Raw genomic sequence first — 16,432 nt, forward strand, 5'->3', positions numbered from 1 at the left:
GGCTGCCTGTCAGGAATGCTGCTGCTGAGAACGTGCTTCCTCATTTCTGTTGGGCGTATACCCAGGATTGGAACTGCAGGGTAGATGTACGTCTCGCTTTACAAAATGCTGCCACGGGACCCTCGGGCCAGCAGTATGGAAGCGTTTCAGGTATCCATCTGTCTTAACTATTATCTATTACCATCTATTATCTATTAATAGCTAATACCTTAACTATTATCTATTATTCCTTTTCATTTTAGCTTGTCTGGTGAAGTGTTGACAAGTTTTGATATTTCTTAAGTATGAAGTTAAAAAATAGTACTTAATATTTACAGATAAAGGACTTCAAATATGTGTATTATGTTGCGTGTATGCCGTTATATGCTTGCGTAGAGGATCATTTTCTCTTCATTTGGCAAATTATGTGCAGGTAAGCATTTTTTTGACTCAAAACTGTACAAGGTTCTGGGGCAACGAGGTAAAATGCCCCATGTCTGTAAGTTTTACAGCCTGGTTGGGGAGTGAGACGAGAGCGGATTAATTTGAACACAGAAAGTGCTCTGCTGGGTGCTGTGGGGACGTCAGGACTTCGGGGGGATGTTTCCTGGATGAGACCACATCCAAGCTGGGTCTTCTAGGGTGAGTCAAGCTAGCCGGGTAAGGAAGGGTGGAAAGGGCCGAGCAGAGCGAAGGGGCACCAGAAAGGCGGTGGAGACAGACCACCACACTGTTCTGGCAGAAGTAAGCTGTTCCGAATGAACAGAGTAAGATGTGAGGGGTAAAACGGCAGAAGGACGGCAGACAGACCTAGCTGAATAGAGTTTCGGGGGTGGAGACCCGGTCTGTCACTTTCTCCACTTCGTGTGGCCCCTGAGAGTACACATCTTTTGATTCGGGGGGGGGGGGGGGGGGGTTGGAAAGATTTGTAAGCCAGAGAGTCAAGGACGTTTGAGAAGCGTTCAGATGGATTCTCCGGGGGCAACATCAATGGGCATAGGAAGGGCACTGGCCGGGATGAGAGAGGGATGGGCCGAGAAAGAGCCAGCTGGTAAAATCAAGAGGTGGTCAGGTTTAAGGGATGATGGAAGACTGTTGGCTGGCAAGAAAAGGGAAGTTAATTTTAAATTTGGAAATTAAATAGCCTTCAATTCGCATTAAAACTTTTGAGAAAAAATGTTACCTTAAGAATTCTGTTACCCCCAACTCTGAGTCATTTATAACAATTTTCTGTTCTGTTGGTTTCGTTTTTTTATCCCTTAAAAAAAGCAAACTTCCTACCCTAATACCAGCTGGAAATTCTGGGTCCACCTTTAAATGCTATCACCCTTCGTTCTGGGGACATGGGTTGCGGGGGGGTTGGGGGGAAGGGGAGTAGACTTTATAAAAACTCTGTGTTTTCTTAGAGCCAGGGCTATTCATTATCTAGCAAACCTGACTTCAAATCTGGAAAGTCCTGTCTTGCTTTTTAGACTATAAATGTGTATCTAAGTGGAAGACACAAGAGTGAGCATCTCATGCTGTCCCATTGTCCTGAAGCACTGAGCTTGTATGTTTTCGGACTTCGTAGGATTTTTAAGTCAATTTCAATGTCAAAGTGGAATAGCTGCTGTATCTTCTTACAGACTTGCTACCTCCCTGGGATCCTGCACCCGGGGCACGTGCAGGACCTCCTCTCATTGGGTTGTTTGGAGAAAAAAGCTGAGCTCTCTGTAGTTTAATTCCTACTGAAGAGCAAGGGTTTCCTGTTATTCTTTGTCTTGGTTTTTTAGCAATTTGTTGTAGTTGTTGTTGACTAGTGAAGTGAAACTCTAATGTGACAATTATCATTACGGGTTAAATTGCCCAGGGAATTAAAATTAACAGAAAAGGACGTCACGTAATTAGCGCTTTTCTGACATTTCCCCAGAATGTTGTTATGTATCATACTTCATCATCACCTGTCTTTTGAAATGAAGAGCAAAAGACTTGCTCTTCTTAAATGACTCTGGAACCACATCATCATTAAGGCTCACAGTGTTGTATACTGTAGTACAGAAACCAGCTGCCGTTGGCTTGTTTCTGTGCTGGAATTACCCTTGCCAAATTTACCGCTCGTTTATTGAACACCAGGGGGCGCTCCTGGGAAGTTCAGTATCTGAAAAACTGAAGGTGAAGCCAAAGGAAATGGAGAAAACTTGCCAGCAACTGGCATGATAGCTGCCAGTTCTGATTCATAGAAAGGAAAGGACAGGTTATGATCTCAAGTCCTGTGAGAAGGGAACGGCAGGCCAAGAATGTGTGCTTGTTCAAACAAACAAGGGCTGATGCACAAGGCACCCTCACCTCCCCAACCTTGTTTTCAGTTCGCCTTTCACTGGACACACTAACAGAACAGTCTTCTGCCAGAAAGACACCCGGAACCCACATATAGGGCCTAACGGTAATAATTCAGAACAGGAAACCTTCCAGACAAGGCAAGACCTATATTTTCCTACTATTTCTGAAATTACAGTGCTGTTCCCTTGAGTCTGTCTGACATCTAGCACTTTGCTCCGTATCATAGATTAGTCTGGAAGCTTCCTGGGACACATATAATGTCGCTTGACCCTACATCAGCGGTCCAAAAGAACAAAGAGGAGCCTCTCAGATTCTTGGTGTTAAGTGGTGTTAAGTTAGACATTTCTCAAGTTCGTTTTTATGTGCTTTTTCAATAATCCCTTCACGAACACGGACTCTTTCCGAAGAACCAAAGTTTGTGCATTTTCAAGCTAGAATACTCTTAAGAGATGCAAATCATTCCAGGTTAGCAGCACTGTTTACAAACTAAATATTCCTTACAAACGAAACGTATGAAAATCTGCATTTATACGAAAGAAATGGGGAGGGTATTTGTTTTATTGTTGTTCTTACAAGATTCCTCACAGGATTCTTTTTATGTATTGGTATACATTTAAAATAACAATAGAGGAGCGCCTGGCTGGCTCAGTCTGTAGAGCTCTTGATCTCAGGGATGAGTCCCATGTTGGGTGGAGACATTACTTCAAATCTTCAAAAAAAAAAAAAAATCCAGTATATAAATGTGTGTACCTACACAGGTATAAATGGTTTCCGGGAACTCATTTATGAAGATAGACCCACCCACACTTGTTCAGTTGCATCCTAATGCCAGATATCCAGTTACCTCCATTCGATCTACAAGGGGAGGCTGTGTATCAGTAGCCCGTCCGTTCTCGTCACTGTGTGAGCGCCCCACGATGCACACACTTGTGTGCTTCCTCTGTGTAACTTCTGCTGTGTACCCTTGCCTGCTCTCCTACTTTTCTTCACTGCCCTTCCCTGAATCTGTTCTTCCTTGTTCACCTTTTAATCATGAGATGATTTTGTCTTTTTCATTTTTTTACAGGTCGTTGAAGGTTTTCTTTTTTTGTTTCATTTCTGTGCTGACATTTTGAATGTTCAAGTTCCGGCGTGAAGTTTAATTTCTGCAAAGTCCTGGGTAAGGATATTTGACTCAGCCTGGCTCTTGTGGTTTTCTCTGCCTTCTGGTTGAGGAGGGGCTTTTCATCAGCTGGAATTGACTCTCATTTTGTCTTCTTCCTATGGCAGTGTTTATAAATGTTGTCTTCCTTTTTCTGCTCATTTTGAAAGGCATTCTTTCTCTTGACTTGCAGAAAATTGGCTCTATCTAGGCAGACATGAGGGGTCTGTGCGGCTTCCTGGGTATGATTCCAGAGTGTTCTGTTGGTACAGTATTCCTCAGAGGGAACACTTTGCTATTTGAGCTGGGAGGGTGGTTCTCTTCTGATTCTGTGATTTCCCCCTGCCCATACCCTCCCACCCCTCCCCCCGCTTCCTTCTTGCACTTTACCATCCAGCCCCTCCTCCAACAAACAATACTTTCCCCAAACAGCCACCTGCAATCTCATGAACTTTCAAACTTCTTGATGACCCAGTGGCCAGTGCTCTGGTGAACTGGTGTCAGATTTAGCAGTACAGAGATCCTCCCCAAGTTATAGCGGAACAAACCCATCATAAGCTGAAGATGCACTTAATACACCTAACCTACCCCACATCCTAGCTCAGCCCAGCCTTCCTTAGACGGGCTCAGGACAATTATGTTAGCCTGTGGTTGGGCAGAGTCCTCTAACACACAGCCTATTTAATTTAATTTTTAAATTTATTTATTTTTGAGGCAGAGAGAGAGCAGAGAAGGGGCAGAGAGAGAGGGACAGAGAGAATCCCAAGCAGGCTGTGTACCATCAGCGCAGAGCCCAATTTGGGGCTCGAACTCATAAACCATGAGATCACAGCCTGAGCCAAAGTCAGATGCTTAGCTGACTGAGCCACCCAAGCACCCCATAGCCTATTTTATAATAAAGTGTTGACTGTTTCATGTAATCGGCTGAATGCTGTGCTGAACAGATGGCTGTGTGGGTGCAGAATGGTATGAAGTGTGTTGTCGACCCTTGTGATTGCATGGCTGCCCGGGAGCTGAAGCCGCTGCCGTCATCCGGCATCATGAGAGAGTATGTACCTCGTATTGCTGGCCTGGGAAAAGATCCAAATTCAAAATTCGAAGTACAGTTTCTACTGAGTGTGCATTGTTTTTGCACCCCTGTAAAGTCAAAAAATCATTTAAGTTGAACCATCATCAGCCGGGACTGTATTTCCATCACTCGTGGTGGGGTCCCTGCCTTTTCCCCCCCATGTACTGCCACCACTCGGCCCCTCTTGCGCTCGTCCCCTTATCATACAGTTTCCACCTGACTCTGCCTTCACATGGGTCCTGATGCTGGCCTCGGATGCTTATTTCTCTGCTTTCCTGAAAGCTGAACTTCTGTCTGTGTCTCACACTTACACTGCAGGTATGCGTTATAGGGAACTTACTTGGTTCTCCTTGTCTGTATGGTCTTGGGAAGATTATGAAAGAGATTCAGATTTAGGCGGCTGCCAATATTTCTTGGAAAACCAGAAGCCCGGCTACCTCCCCTTAAATATGAACGCACAAGAATTATGACATCTGAGCAAAACTTACAACGTGAAAGAGAAAAATTAAACACAAAGTAAGGTTAAATACTGTATCTATTAAATAGAACAGGTTATTGTATCCTACACACACACACACACACACATTAAGAGAAGAAAAGAGAGCTCTTGGAAAGTAACACCAAATCCTCACTTGGCGTAACTGGAAAAGAGATGTAAAACAAGTAAAGGACAAAGACACACGGTAACCAAGAGTAATATGCACAAACCAGTCGATGCACTGTCTGGACAACAGAAGTTCCAGAAAGAGCAAGACAACGGAGAGGAGAAATAATCGCATAGTTTCAGAAAACATCCTCAAATGTGGGGCGTGAAGGTACAGTCTGCGTGCCTGCTACACTGGCTGAGAAAGAGGATCGTGCTGAAGCATGCTGTAACACTACAGAGACCCGGAGGCAAAGAATCATTCCAGGAGCTTCCACAGAGGACACGCAGGCTACATATAAAGAGTGAGGGGTAGGAACGGCCTTGGATTTCTCTGCAACCACACTGGAACCTAAAACCAGTGAGGCAATGCCTTCAAAACGCTGAAGGAAAAGGATTTCCCAACTCGAATGGTAAGCTCCATTCTAGTTACCAACGAAGCGTGAGGGCAAAATAAAGACACTGGTCTTGGGAAATATACCACCCACATACTCTTTCCCAGGAAGACATGTGAAGGACATGCTCCACCAGACCGAGGAAATCAGCCGAGAAAGGGGAAGATAAGGAAGGGATCCAGGAAACAGGAGACCCAACAGAGAGTGGTGGAGGGGGTCTCCAGAACAATGGGGAAAGGAGACCTCAGGAAGACGGCTGTCTACCAGGCAGAGAGGACAGCCGCTCCGGACTGCTGCAGGCTAGAAGCCACAGGAAAAGTATGAAAAATCAGGACATCAGGATAAAAGCAAAAACTGGAAGAAAAGTCATCACAATTTCCTCCGTGTAAACCATGCTCTGAATATCACCAGTAGTCTTGACTATCAACCTGATCTAGGTTACGACAGAATTACAAAAGGAAGATGGGGGGATATGGAGGCGTGCTGTACATGTTTGGCGGGGATGGTGAGGGAGGCCGGACAGGAACCTACATTTTTATCTTTCATGTGGGGAACCGGTCAGTACGTAAGGTCTCACACTGAAGATCCAACATGGAGCAATGGGATTATGTTACTTAGACCTCTTCTGGCCACTAATTAAACCCAAAGAGTCATGTAAGAGTTAAATTCTCAGATGAAGAACAGGAGGGGCTGTTTTCCTTAAAAACCCTTACAGAACAAGTTGACTTGGCTACATGTACATGTATAGCTTTGACTATGAAAACAGGGGCGCCTGGACAGCTCAGTCAGTACAGCATGTCACTTTTGATCTTGGGGTTGGGAGTTTGAGCCCCACGCTGGGTGCAGAGATTACTTAAAAAATAATTTTTAAAAAGTTACACAAGGAAAGGAAAGCCGATGCTCACTACCGCTTACTAGCTCCGTGACTGTGAGCCAATCACTGCGCTATCCTGTTGCAATTCTAAACGGAGATGAGGTTTGCTCGGCCTACTCTGCTGGTTCTGAGGGAAAAAAATGTAGAGGGATTTTATAGAACTCGATAATAACAGTAATTAACTTTGGCAGGACAGGTCCTAATCCCAATGAAAAGACCTGATCCAGTAACGCCCTATCTAATAAACTTTACACCTTGTTCAGAGTTAAAAGATCACCCGTTCGATAGAAGGCGCCTTGGCTGCTGGCAGCTGTTAGGGCTCCACCTGTCTTGGGAAGTGGTTTCTTCTTGTTTTCTCCTTACAAAACTTTTTCCAGCTCATGAGGCCAGGCCCTTCACCCACATCACTGGTCCAATGGTTTATCCTTGGGCACTTGCCCTATTTCAAGTGAAATTTACTTGCTGGTGGATCAGGAAAAGAATATGCATTAAAACCAACAGCAGAATTTGGGGAACATATTCCTGACTTCAGATGTGGTAGTGGAGACTGGGCATTTACTCCTGAGTGGTTATAAACTAACAGAGAAACTCCAGTCTACAAGTCCATTATTAAATGTACGGTACAAATACTGACCATCGGAGTCTACAGCCACAGCGGAGCGCTCCATCCTTGGGCCATGTGCACCTTGGGAAATAATCTGTACTTCATTAGGTCTCACACAGCTCTGCAGGTCCGGAGCTACTGTGTTTATTTTCAGATGAAGAAGTCCCCAGCGATCACATAATTAAGTTCCTGGGCCAGAACTGAAGAGAGATTTGTCAGTCCTGTGCTCTTTTCACAACACTACCTAATTTAATTAGTCTTCGTCTCGGACTCATCTGCCCTCTCCTTTCATCCACCCAGCTTTATTTCAGTACAGTTATCCAAATGCCCCAAGAGAGAGGCTGGAAAATAAAGAGAACACCACACTAAAAGTTTCTTAGATAAGAGATAAAGGAACGTGTGTATTGATCTCACATGACAAGAGCTCTTATATTTTAGTCCACGACCACACAAAGTAAACTTTTGTGCACACATACTTAGGACACCTGTGACAATTATAGATCTATGCCTGATGCCCCTTCTTGTTTGTTGCAGAGTGGGTGATACAGATATGCTCAGCAGCCCTGGTGTTAGGGTAGTTTTAAAAATTCTATTGAAAGGGCAAGAATCCAATTGCTGAGAATCCAAACGGAGAGCTCATGGATCCCATGGACAGGCCAATCACCCCCAGGACGTCTCTAGGATTGTTAGACTCCTGTGTTTACTGTTGTCTCTCTTTCCCTCATTATCATTTATAAAAAGTCATCCCAGACATTCTGGACTGAGCCAGAGATGTGTGATAGAAAAGCACATTATCTGATAGAAGGGCCCATTAAGACTGTCCGTGTAGGATAAAAGATTTAAAAACCAAAAGAAAAAAAAAAAGACAGCTGGAAATAACAACCATAATTTTTCAAGAACATTTATACATCTTTTTAATTAGATTAGCTTTACAAGCAACTTGAGAGCTCTTTCGTAACGGAACACTGCTTTTCAAATTACATGACTTTCCCGTCTATCTGTATATGAATCCTGAAATTCTTTGCCTGCTGTTGATAAAGGTCTGTGTTTTACAGCCAGTTAATGTATTCAATGAAAAACAGCATTAGAAGCTTTGTCTTTAACTAGGATTAAACATATATAGGCCACAAGTAGTTTTAAATTTTGTCTTAAACAGAGTCCTGTTTGGTGACAAGTTAACGGTCCCGCTAACATGAAACGAACAGGTTTTAAATGGATATTAAAGAAATGGCTCTCCTGGATTCCTTGATCCTTTCACAATGATCTCCAAGGAATTAGATAAAATTTTCCGAAAAGTACAAATGTCAAGACCTGCCTGGAAAGCACAACCCACATAGAGTAGAATCTGACACTTTGCACAACTGCAGAGACACACATGTGAATGACACAGGGGCTCCCACCCTGACAATCACACAACCCCCCCTCCCCCCATCAACAGAACAGTCTCCACTAGACCTAAACATGACAGCGTTTCTGAGTCAAGGCCGAGTGCAGCGTGCCGCACGCAGACCAGATGGCAAAGACAGCTTGCTCTCCCAGGTCCGGCTGGCAGAGGCACTTACTAGAGAGATGTTACATTGCATTATCTGGAACAGAGAGAGGAAGTGGAATAAAACTGAACACGGGCAAGGAAAAACAACCATAAGCTCTAATTTTCTCCTGCAAGTTCTAAGTGAGATCAGGATACTGAATATTTAACCCCACCCTAAGTCCACACTGTTGGTCTCACTAGATTTTTTTTTTCATGTTTTACATGAATAGCAATCTTTTAATAAAAATTACTGAGCTTTCCATAGAAAAGGTCTCTAATTGAATACAAACTATACAGATACTAAAACTGTCATAAGTTGAAATATACAGAAATATTTCTGTACACACATTTTGGCAAAGATTAAGGACAGAGATAGAAAACTGAAGTGGGCAAGGTCTAGACCCTAATTCACGTTAAATACGGATACCACCCTCTGGGCTCTGCTAAAGACTAGCCCAGGACAATGAAGTCTTATGTATCCATCCCAGTTCATATATCAAAAAACAGAAGTCTGGGAGGCCTTGTGTGATACTGTAATATTCCCTCTTCTTCTGAAAAGTAAAAGAAAAATCATAAAACAGAAAAAATCATCTGGTTTTCCACTTCTTTTGTTTTTTTAAGCTAAACACACACCTTTCAGTACTGACAAGGAGGCGGGTATCACGCCTAGGGAATACCTGCCTCAGCACTGGTCTGCGCTACCTCGGCTCAGCCCTGGCGCTCTGTCCGCCCGCCCCCGCCCCGACGCCATCCAACAGAAGCAAGGTTCTGATCTGCACATCACGTGGGTCGCAGGAGGAGGAAAACGTAACAGCAAAATTGGAAGTACGACTGACTGGCTGGGAAGGAGAGCTCTTAGGAAGGGGACGTTACCTTCTACATCTACAGAATATACCTGAAAGCGTGAGAAAGCCCTTTATCTCGGGAACTTGATGCGGAGGGCAGATCAAGTTCATTTAGTGCCAGTCACTTTAGTCTTGTAAAAATTCTAACTTAAAAAATAAAGCCTTCTGGGTATTTTTTCTTATAAAATGTGAACTGAAAGTTATTTGTAGTAGTAAATGGTGATGATTTGTACTGTTATGTTCCACTAACAATGTCAAAAAAACGACAGCAGCAATTTTTAAGAGTTCAAATTAGTGTACAAGACGGGACTACAAAACAATCTGATTTTTTAGTTGGTGAGTAAAGTGCTCCTTTTCTTACGTTAGGTAAAAAGAAAATGAAAGGAATCATCAGTCACTGGCAACAATCATTATGAGAGGTCTTTTAGGGCAAAATTTAATAGTACGAAGAAGTTTACAAAAATAGATCGATGCTATTTTGGGGAATAATACTGTAATTTTTTCTCAATTCAGTTTTGATATATTGTACCTGATCATACAAAAATTACTTCAAATTCAAACTTGACTATATAAAAAAGGGAGCGATGAAATGAACTCATCTAGATGACAGATCTGGCAAAATATTAAGAATGAAAAAATTCTACCGAGGGCACTTATTTCATGTCCAGATGTCAATACCATTGTCAGCTGGTGGCTTATACTCTTCCCATTAGCAATCACAGGTTTGGAGTCGATCATGCAGTACAAAGTCACTACAAAGTCACGCAGTCCAGATCTTCCTTCTGATGCAACACAAAGAAGTTGTTTCTGTTTCCTTATTAAAATGCCAACTGGTTGTCTATTTGTCTTTATCCCACTTATTTGTATTCACAAGTTAACAAATCGCGTCAACAATTACTGTAGGTGAAGGGGGGTATTGCTGGATCAAAGGCTCTATAAGACGTCTTTACTGATTGAATCAGAAGGCTTATTGAGTTCAACCCTCACACCTTTTTCGCCTGCAAGGCAAAAAAAAAAAAAAAAACACACAACAATTATTATTCATTCATTAAGCACCAGATAGCTTCTGTTACTGCTTCCCACTGAGCTAACAGTGTGCACCATGCCTCAGCTTTGCAAACATACATCCCCTGAAAACGATCACACACTCACTGTTAAAATCTACCGGCAGCACTGTTGTAACTGATGCATCACTCTGAACTAGTAAACCTTCAAAAGGAAAAGCCATTCTCTACAGCGATCATGATTTTATCTCCTTTTCACTTCAAAAGCAATGTGAATTGCTACAAAATAGCAGTGTGTTGTCACTGAAAGCTCACCACTAGGGTTCTGCCACAAATAAGAACTTAAAAGCACAAACATCCAATTATAGGGTTAAAAAAAATTTTTTTTAATGTTTTATTTATCTTTGAGAGAGAGACAGAGTGTGAGCAGGGGAGGGGCAGAGAGAGAGGAGGAGACACAGAATCCGAAGCAGATTCCAGGCTCTGAGGTGTCAGCACAGAGCCTGATACGGGGCTTGAACTCAGAAGTTATGAGATCATGAGCTGAGCCAAACTCAGACGCTTAACCAACTGAGCCACCCAGGCGCCCCCAATTTTATAGTTTTATAAAAGGTTGATGTGGGATTATCGACGGCTCATGAAAATACAGCTAATCAGTAATGTGAGCACTGAGCAGCCTTTGGAGATCTAGGGTAGGGTTAAAGAAGGAAGTGGTCCATCTGTTAGAAAAGACCCACTTCTACTGGGAGAGAGTCCGTGGTAGGGGACGGCGGGGGAGGCCAGCACGCCGAAGGATCTTCAGATCTGGTGCAAGTGTGTTTGGTCCATGGACACCACCGGCAGGTACAGACTCAGCACGCCTCACTTAATGGTTTCAGCATTTCAATTCATCTCCTTTGTATTAATGTTCTTCACAAATTCACATTCAATGTGGAAAACCTGGATTCTTTACGTATTCGTTAGAGCATGTACTTTTAAAAAGGAAAGGGTACTGGGCGCCTGGATGGCTCAGTCGGTTAAGCATCCAGCTCTTGGTTTCGGCTCAGGTCATGATCTCATTGTTTGTGGGTTGGAGCCCCGTGTCGGGCTCTGCGCTAACAGTGCGGAGCCTACTTGGGATTCTCTCTCTCTCTCTCTCTCTCTCTCTCTCAAAATAAATAAATACACTTTAAAAAAAAAAAGTAAAAAATAAAAAGGAAAGCATACTTATGAACTTCCTGCTAAAAGGAGCATGAGAGGAAGCCAGATGGCAGTTATCAGAAGTGTTTGGCAGCCTGCGATTGAAAGGGATATAATCACAGAAAAACTCAGCTTGTGTTTGAGTAATTTTCTGAAGGTTTCTTGCCTCAAACTTTCCTAATCTTTGAATAATTTTGTTGGTTAATGGTAACAATGAAGAGAGCTTCAGAGAAGTCCTCTTTTACCTAAGGGAATTAAGGAATCTGACAGAAATAAGGAGCAAGTCTTTGTGGAATTAATAAAGGCTGTGTCTGCGCTCACACTCACGGACAGCACCGCCTGACTGCGGGCGCTTTCCCTGCGGTAGACCCTGGCCCCAAATAATGTTTACCTGTTAGATATTTTACTTTAGCTCGCGCTCTCTCATCTGCATCAAAATACCAAACAGTTATTGCGTACCTACAAGAAAATTTAGAATAGGGTTAAGAATGATCACACCGGGGGGAAGAAAAAAAGTGGTAAGCTCTTCCAACAGCCTATTAAAACGTGTAATGCCAAAGTAATGCCTAAGTTGAATGATCTCAGAGGATAACAACCCACCTCTCCAGGAAGCTCAATGCTCAAGAGTATAGCAGAGGGCAAGAGCACCTAACAGTGATGTTGCCAAGTTGATGAGTTTTTATGATGTTCTTACCACCTACTTAACCTGCTTGATTATCTGTTTTGCAAGCCCACAGTAGATCGGAAACAGACAATAAGAAGGTAAAAGAACTGGCTATTACAGAAAAAGCACACTATCAATAGCATTAAGTTCCGCAGAACAGAACCCCAGGCCTGGGGTCCTGTGGAGAGGAGGAGGGCTAACAGTTTGAACCGCTTCTGAGGACTTCGCTGAATTACCGCAAAGACTGAGGGACGTTTACAAGTTTATAACCTGGAGCCATCAAGAAAGACTTCAAATTATGGTAAGAGTTTTCAGGATTTTTACCAAAACAATTACACTCTGTTTTAACATTTCAAGTTTATTTAGCTAAACTCCATTCCTCTGAAAACTTCACTTAATTGGAAGAGCTCATTCCACAAATAAAGGAAGAATCTCTTGTTTACCAAATACTACAGAGCACAGTTACAGCTTCTGGTACCAATAATGGGGAAAGTGCACACACACACACACACACAGGAAGTAAAAACACCCTATACATGGTAATTCCTTAGAACACAACAGTGAAACCATCATGCAGATTCTGGCCAGGGCTCCCTGGTGGGGGAGCAACACGGATCGAATGAAGAGCCCGTGAATGTGAACTGAATGAGAACTGAATCGTGTAGGCGTCTCAAGGAAGGAGTCAAAGGCAGAGGAGAGTCAGAGTCTGGGAGTCTGGACAACTGGGCAAAGTGAGGCTCACAGATCACTCAGCTGCTGAGTGACAACAAGGAGGTCAAAATGAGGCCTCCTGACTTCCAGATTCTGCTCCTTCCAGAGCTCCAGCACCCTTCTAACCATGTAGCCTCTTCTATTTTTCCCAGTGGCCTTGGCAATGGGAAAGGTGCACAGGTATTGCCCCAAATTTTCAGTTACTTAGTAATCGGAGTCCTCCCATCTGGATCAACCCCTTCTCTAGCCCATAGTCCTCACCAGAACACAGCTGGAAACTCACACGCCATTCTATTCTTCTGCCCTGATCTCCCATCAACCTACTCAAGAGTCCTTCTCCTCACATTAACTCTGCGCTTCTGGTCATTCTGGGCCCAGCTGAGCTCCTCTCTTCACTGTGACACCTGGCTCATCTAGTCCATCTTTTCCAATTAATGCCACTCTCTCCCTCTTCCAACGTCCTGTAGCAGCCACTCTCCACAGCTGTTTGGCATTTACTACCTAACAGTGCCCACTCTCTCTTTATCTAGAAACGATACAAGCAGACCATACTCAAGATTCCATAAAAAGGAAGGTCTATGAAGCCGTTTCTAGGTCAAAGGGGTTTTAAAGAAGCAGCAGGAGCAGAGACGGGCACCGGGTGCCAGCAGGAGAGATGGGAGAGTCAGGACGGGCACATCATCTGATGGGACAGGATCCCCCCTGGTTTCCATCTGTGGCTTCTTAGGATATCTTACCACAAACTACTAGGCTTGCTACTAGCTGTGTGAATCAGGGTTAAAGGCAACACAGCTCAGAAGGAAGAAAAGAGGGGCACCTGGCTGGCTTAGTCGGTAGAACATGCAACTGTTGGCCTCGGAGGTCGCTGGGTATAGGGATTACTTCAAACAAAAAAAATGCAAAGAAGGAAAAAGAGAGATGACAACAAAGTCTTTGGAATTGGAGCCGCACTGGGGCTGGCCCACGCCTAGCATCACCAGGTAAAGCCCGCTCTTCTCCTGTTGTATCTGAGGCTAGGCCTCCTCTGCCCCCACCTACCCACTGCATGCCGGTAATTCACTACCATGATGCTCAAGGTCCCTTCTGTAATGAAAAGTCAGTATCTGAAAAACAGTGCTATTTTTCTATAAATATTTATAATGAGGTCCGCAACATCTTCCATTTTAATACTCTTAACATTTCAACGTAGGAAAATGGCAGAAAGAATATATAATAAGGCTCACAGATGCTTACTATTAAAGCTGAAGAGTTACTTGGCTAACGTGAACTCGCACACATGGCAACTTTTTCCTCCTCACTTCTACTCTGAGTGCTTCTGATTTTTCTGTTTTGTAAAATTTTTCTACATTATCCCTCTTTTTCCTCCCTCACTCTCTTTTAAAAAACTGCCCTTTTCCTTCTCTGTAGAATCCTTCTATCCCCCAAATGACTATCACAGAATTGCAGAATGGATAGTAGTTAGAGATGCATAAGACAAGGAGACAGGGCTGGAGACAGATGGCCTGTATTTCCATTTCTTAGCCTAAACATAAGTGGCTGTGCAAAGAAAGTCACAAATGCTTGGCACTGAACTGGGAATAAATCATATAAAATTATCCAAATTAAAAGTTATGACTGAAGCATTATGATAAAGACTACTCAAGAACAGGAAGATAGCAGAAAACTTTCAAGTATATCCTATCTATCCCCTCCTCTTCTACCACAGTCTTTTCCAAATTTTTCTTAAAAGCAATACTACCTTGTAGCATATGCTGGTTGTACTTCATGAGGGTTGCGACGGTCAGACCAGAAAAACAGCAGTCTATCAAATTTGGGTTCAATGTCAGCAAACTGGGCTTTGCCTTCTGGAAAAATTCGAAGTATACCTCCACTTACCTAAGGAAAAGAGCCAAATATTTGAGTATGAGAGTAAGAATACTATAAAATTAAATTGATGGGGGCAGGGGGAGATCATTTCAGAATGAAAATTCTTAACTGGATTATTCACAAATACATTCCAATTAACAAGGTATGAAAAGGAGCTGAGATTCCAAGTACATGCAATGGTAAGAGGAAAAATTCATTTTTTTTAGGGACTTTTTTGTAAATATTTGGTGAAACAGATGAATATTCTGAATTCAAAAGGCTTAAACATGACACTTGGAAGTTTTAAAAACTAGTCATTACACCTTTCTGATTTAGGTATACTAATGATATGCTTAATTAGCCTATTCTTTAAAAATGTGTCCGTTTCAATTACTATAAATGGTTAAGTATGTCAAATAAAGGGCTTACTGTTTTAACGTTCAACAGTAATTAACAGGACAGTCACAAATTTAATGGCTCTTACTTAAGGAATTCAACCTATCAGTAGAAAGTGTCCTCATTTATGATCATCACTGTGGTCATTTTATTAGAAATGGGGGCTCTCCCTTGCAAGACTGGGCCTCACACATTGACGGCTAGCTGCCTACAGCACTGGATTCCATCCAGAAAGGATAATTACTATTCACCCAAATACACATCCTTCTCTATCTGGGATCAGATGGACTCACCTATTTATTCCCATACCAACCGAGTGTCTACTGTTCTGGGACCTGTGCCGGGCCCTCAGGACAGAGGAGGGAACAGTGCACACAGATGCTGTCCTTGTGCTACTTACAATCTGGGGGGAATTAAAGTGAGGCAAAACCCACCCAACTGAGTAGCTCTTTACCCTTGAAGAACCGAACTCCTAAGCAGGTAGATTCTAAAACTGAAAGGAACTCATACTTAATCAAGACATCAAGGAGGTTGAGCCTATGCCCAGAATCTGTAGACAAGCTGTTTATCAGGCTCATCCTTAAGTTAAATTTGAGCTACTGTGTACCCTGGCCTGCCTTCCTCAGGCTCTCTTCAGATGGATTCCTGTGGCACTCATGCAAACATCTAAAGAATCTCTAGACTGTGACCAAGAACATATCCTTTCTTCCCCTTGCCCTTTGACTGGAGTCACTGGGAATATCACAGGTGATCTGCTGAAAATATTTGAAAACAGGTAATTAAAGCTTCCAATCCCCCTGTGGGAAACCTTCCCTGAACCCTGAATTAGGTGGCCCCCTATGTGGTCCCACAGCAGTCTATCCTGCACTGGGCATAAGCAATTGTTAATGTACTCATCTGTTCCCTCCACTAGATTCCAAGCTCCATGAGGGCTATTTCTATTTCTGGTCTATTTCCAGCATCCAGAATGATGTCTGGCATGCTGTACATACTCAGTGTAATCTTGCAATGGAAGCTTTTAGATCTATATACAAAAATCCTAATGACTTTTTTCTTCTTATGTACTAATTTAGAAACTACGTATTAATGACCTTGGCTAGGTCATATCAAAATTAAAAGGAGATCAGCCTAGAAAGAACCTAACAAAATACAGAAGTTAGGAGTTGTTCAAACATATTTCTAGCTGTCAAGATATTCACAGAATTGGGGAGAAATATTTTTTAAGTTTTAACC

General features: G+C 42.9%; 1 protein-coding gene and 1 long non-coding RNA gene across 4 annotated transcripts in view; one reads left to right on the forward strand and one right to left on the reverse strand.

The window, feature by feature from the left end:
• Positions 1-423: 423 nt before the first annotated feature.
• LOC144613155 (uncharacterized) lies at positions 424-9,289 on the forward strand. The gene is made up of 3 exons (XR_013550449.1): positions 424-621; positions 3,365-3,457; positions 9,177-9,289. It is a non-coding gene; the product is annotated as an uncharacterized LOC144613155 (long non-coding RNA).
• Positions 7,910-16,432, reverse strand: part of EGLN1 (egl-9 family hypoxia inducible factor 1) — a 58,042-nt gene continuing 49,519 nt past the window's right edge. For 2 of the 3 annotated variants that reach the window (XM_078434231.2, XM_078434229.2), the window contains 3 exons: positions 14,697-14,833; positions 11,975-12,042; positions 7,910-10,398 (listed from right to left, as the gene is read on the reverse strand). In XM_078434231.2, coding sequence (XP_078290357.1) covers positions 10,334-10,398; positions 11,975-12,042; positions 14,697-14,833 — 270 coding nt within the window. In that variant the 3' untranslated portion in view covers positions 7,910-10,333. The remainder of the gene's footprint in view (positions 10,399-11,974; positions 12,043-14,696; positions 14,834-16,432) is intronic. The other variant, XM_078434230.2, reaches the window with a different exon arrangement.

The sequence above is a fragment of the Panthera onca genome, chromosome D2 (genome assembly GCF_046562875.1).
Source record: "Panthera onca isolate mPanOnc1 chromosome D2, mPanOnc1 haplotype 2, whole genome shotgun sequence".
Classification (NCBI taxonomy): domain Eukaryota; kingdom Metazoa; phylum Chordata; class Mammalia; order Carnivora; family Felidae; genus Panthera; species Panthera onca.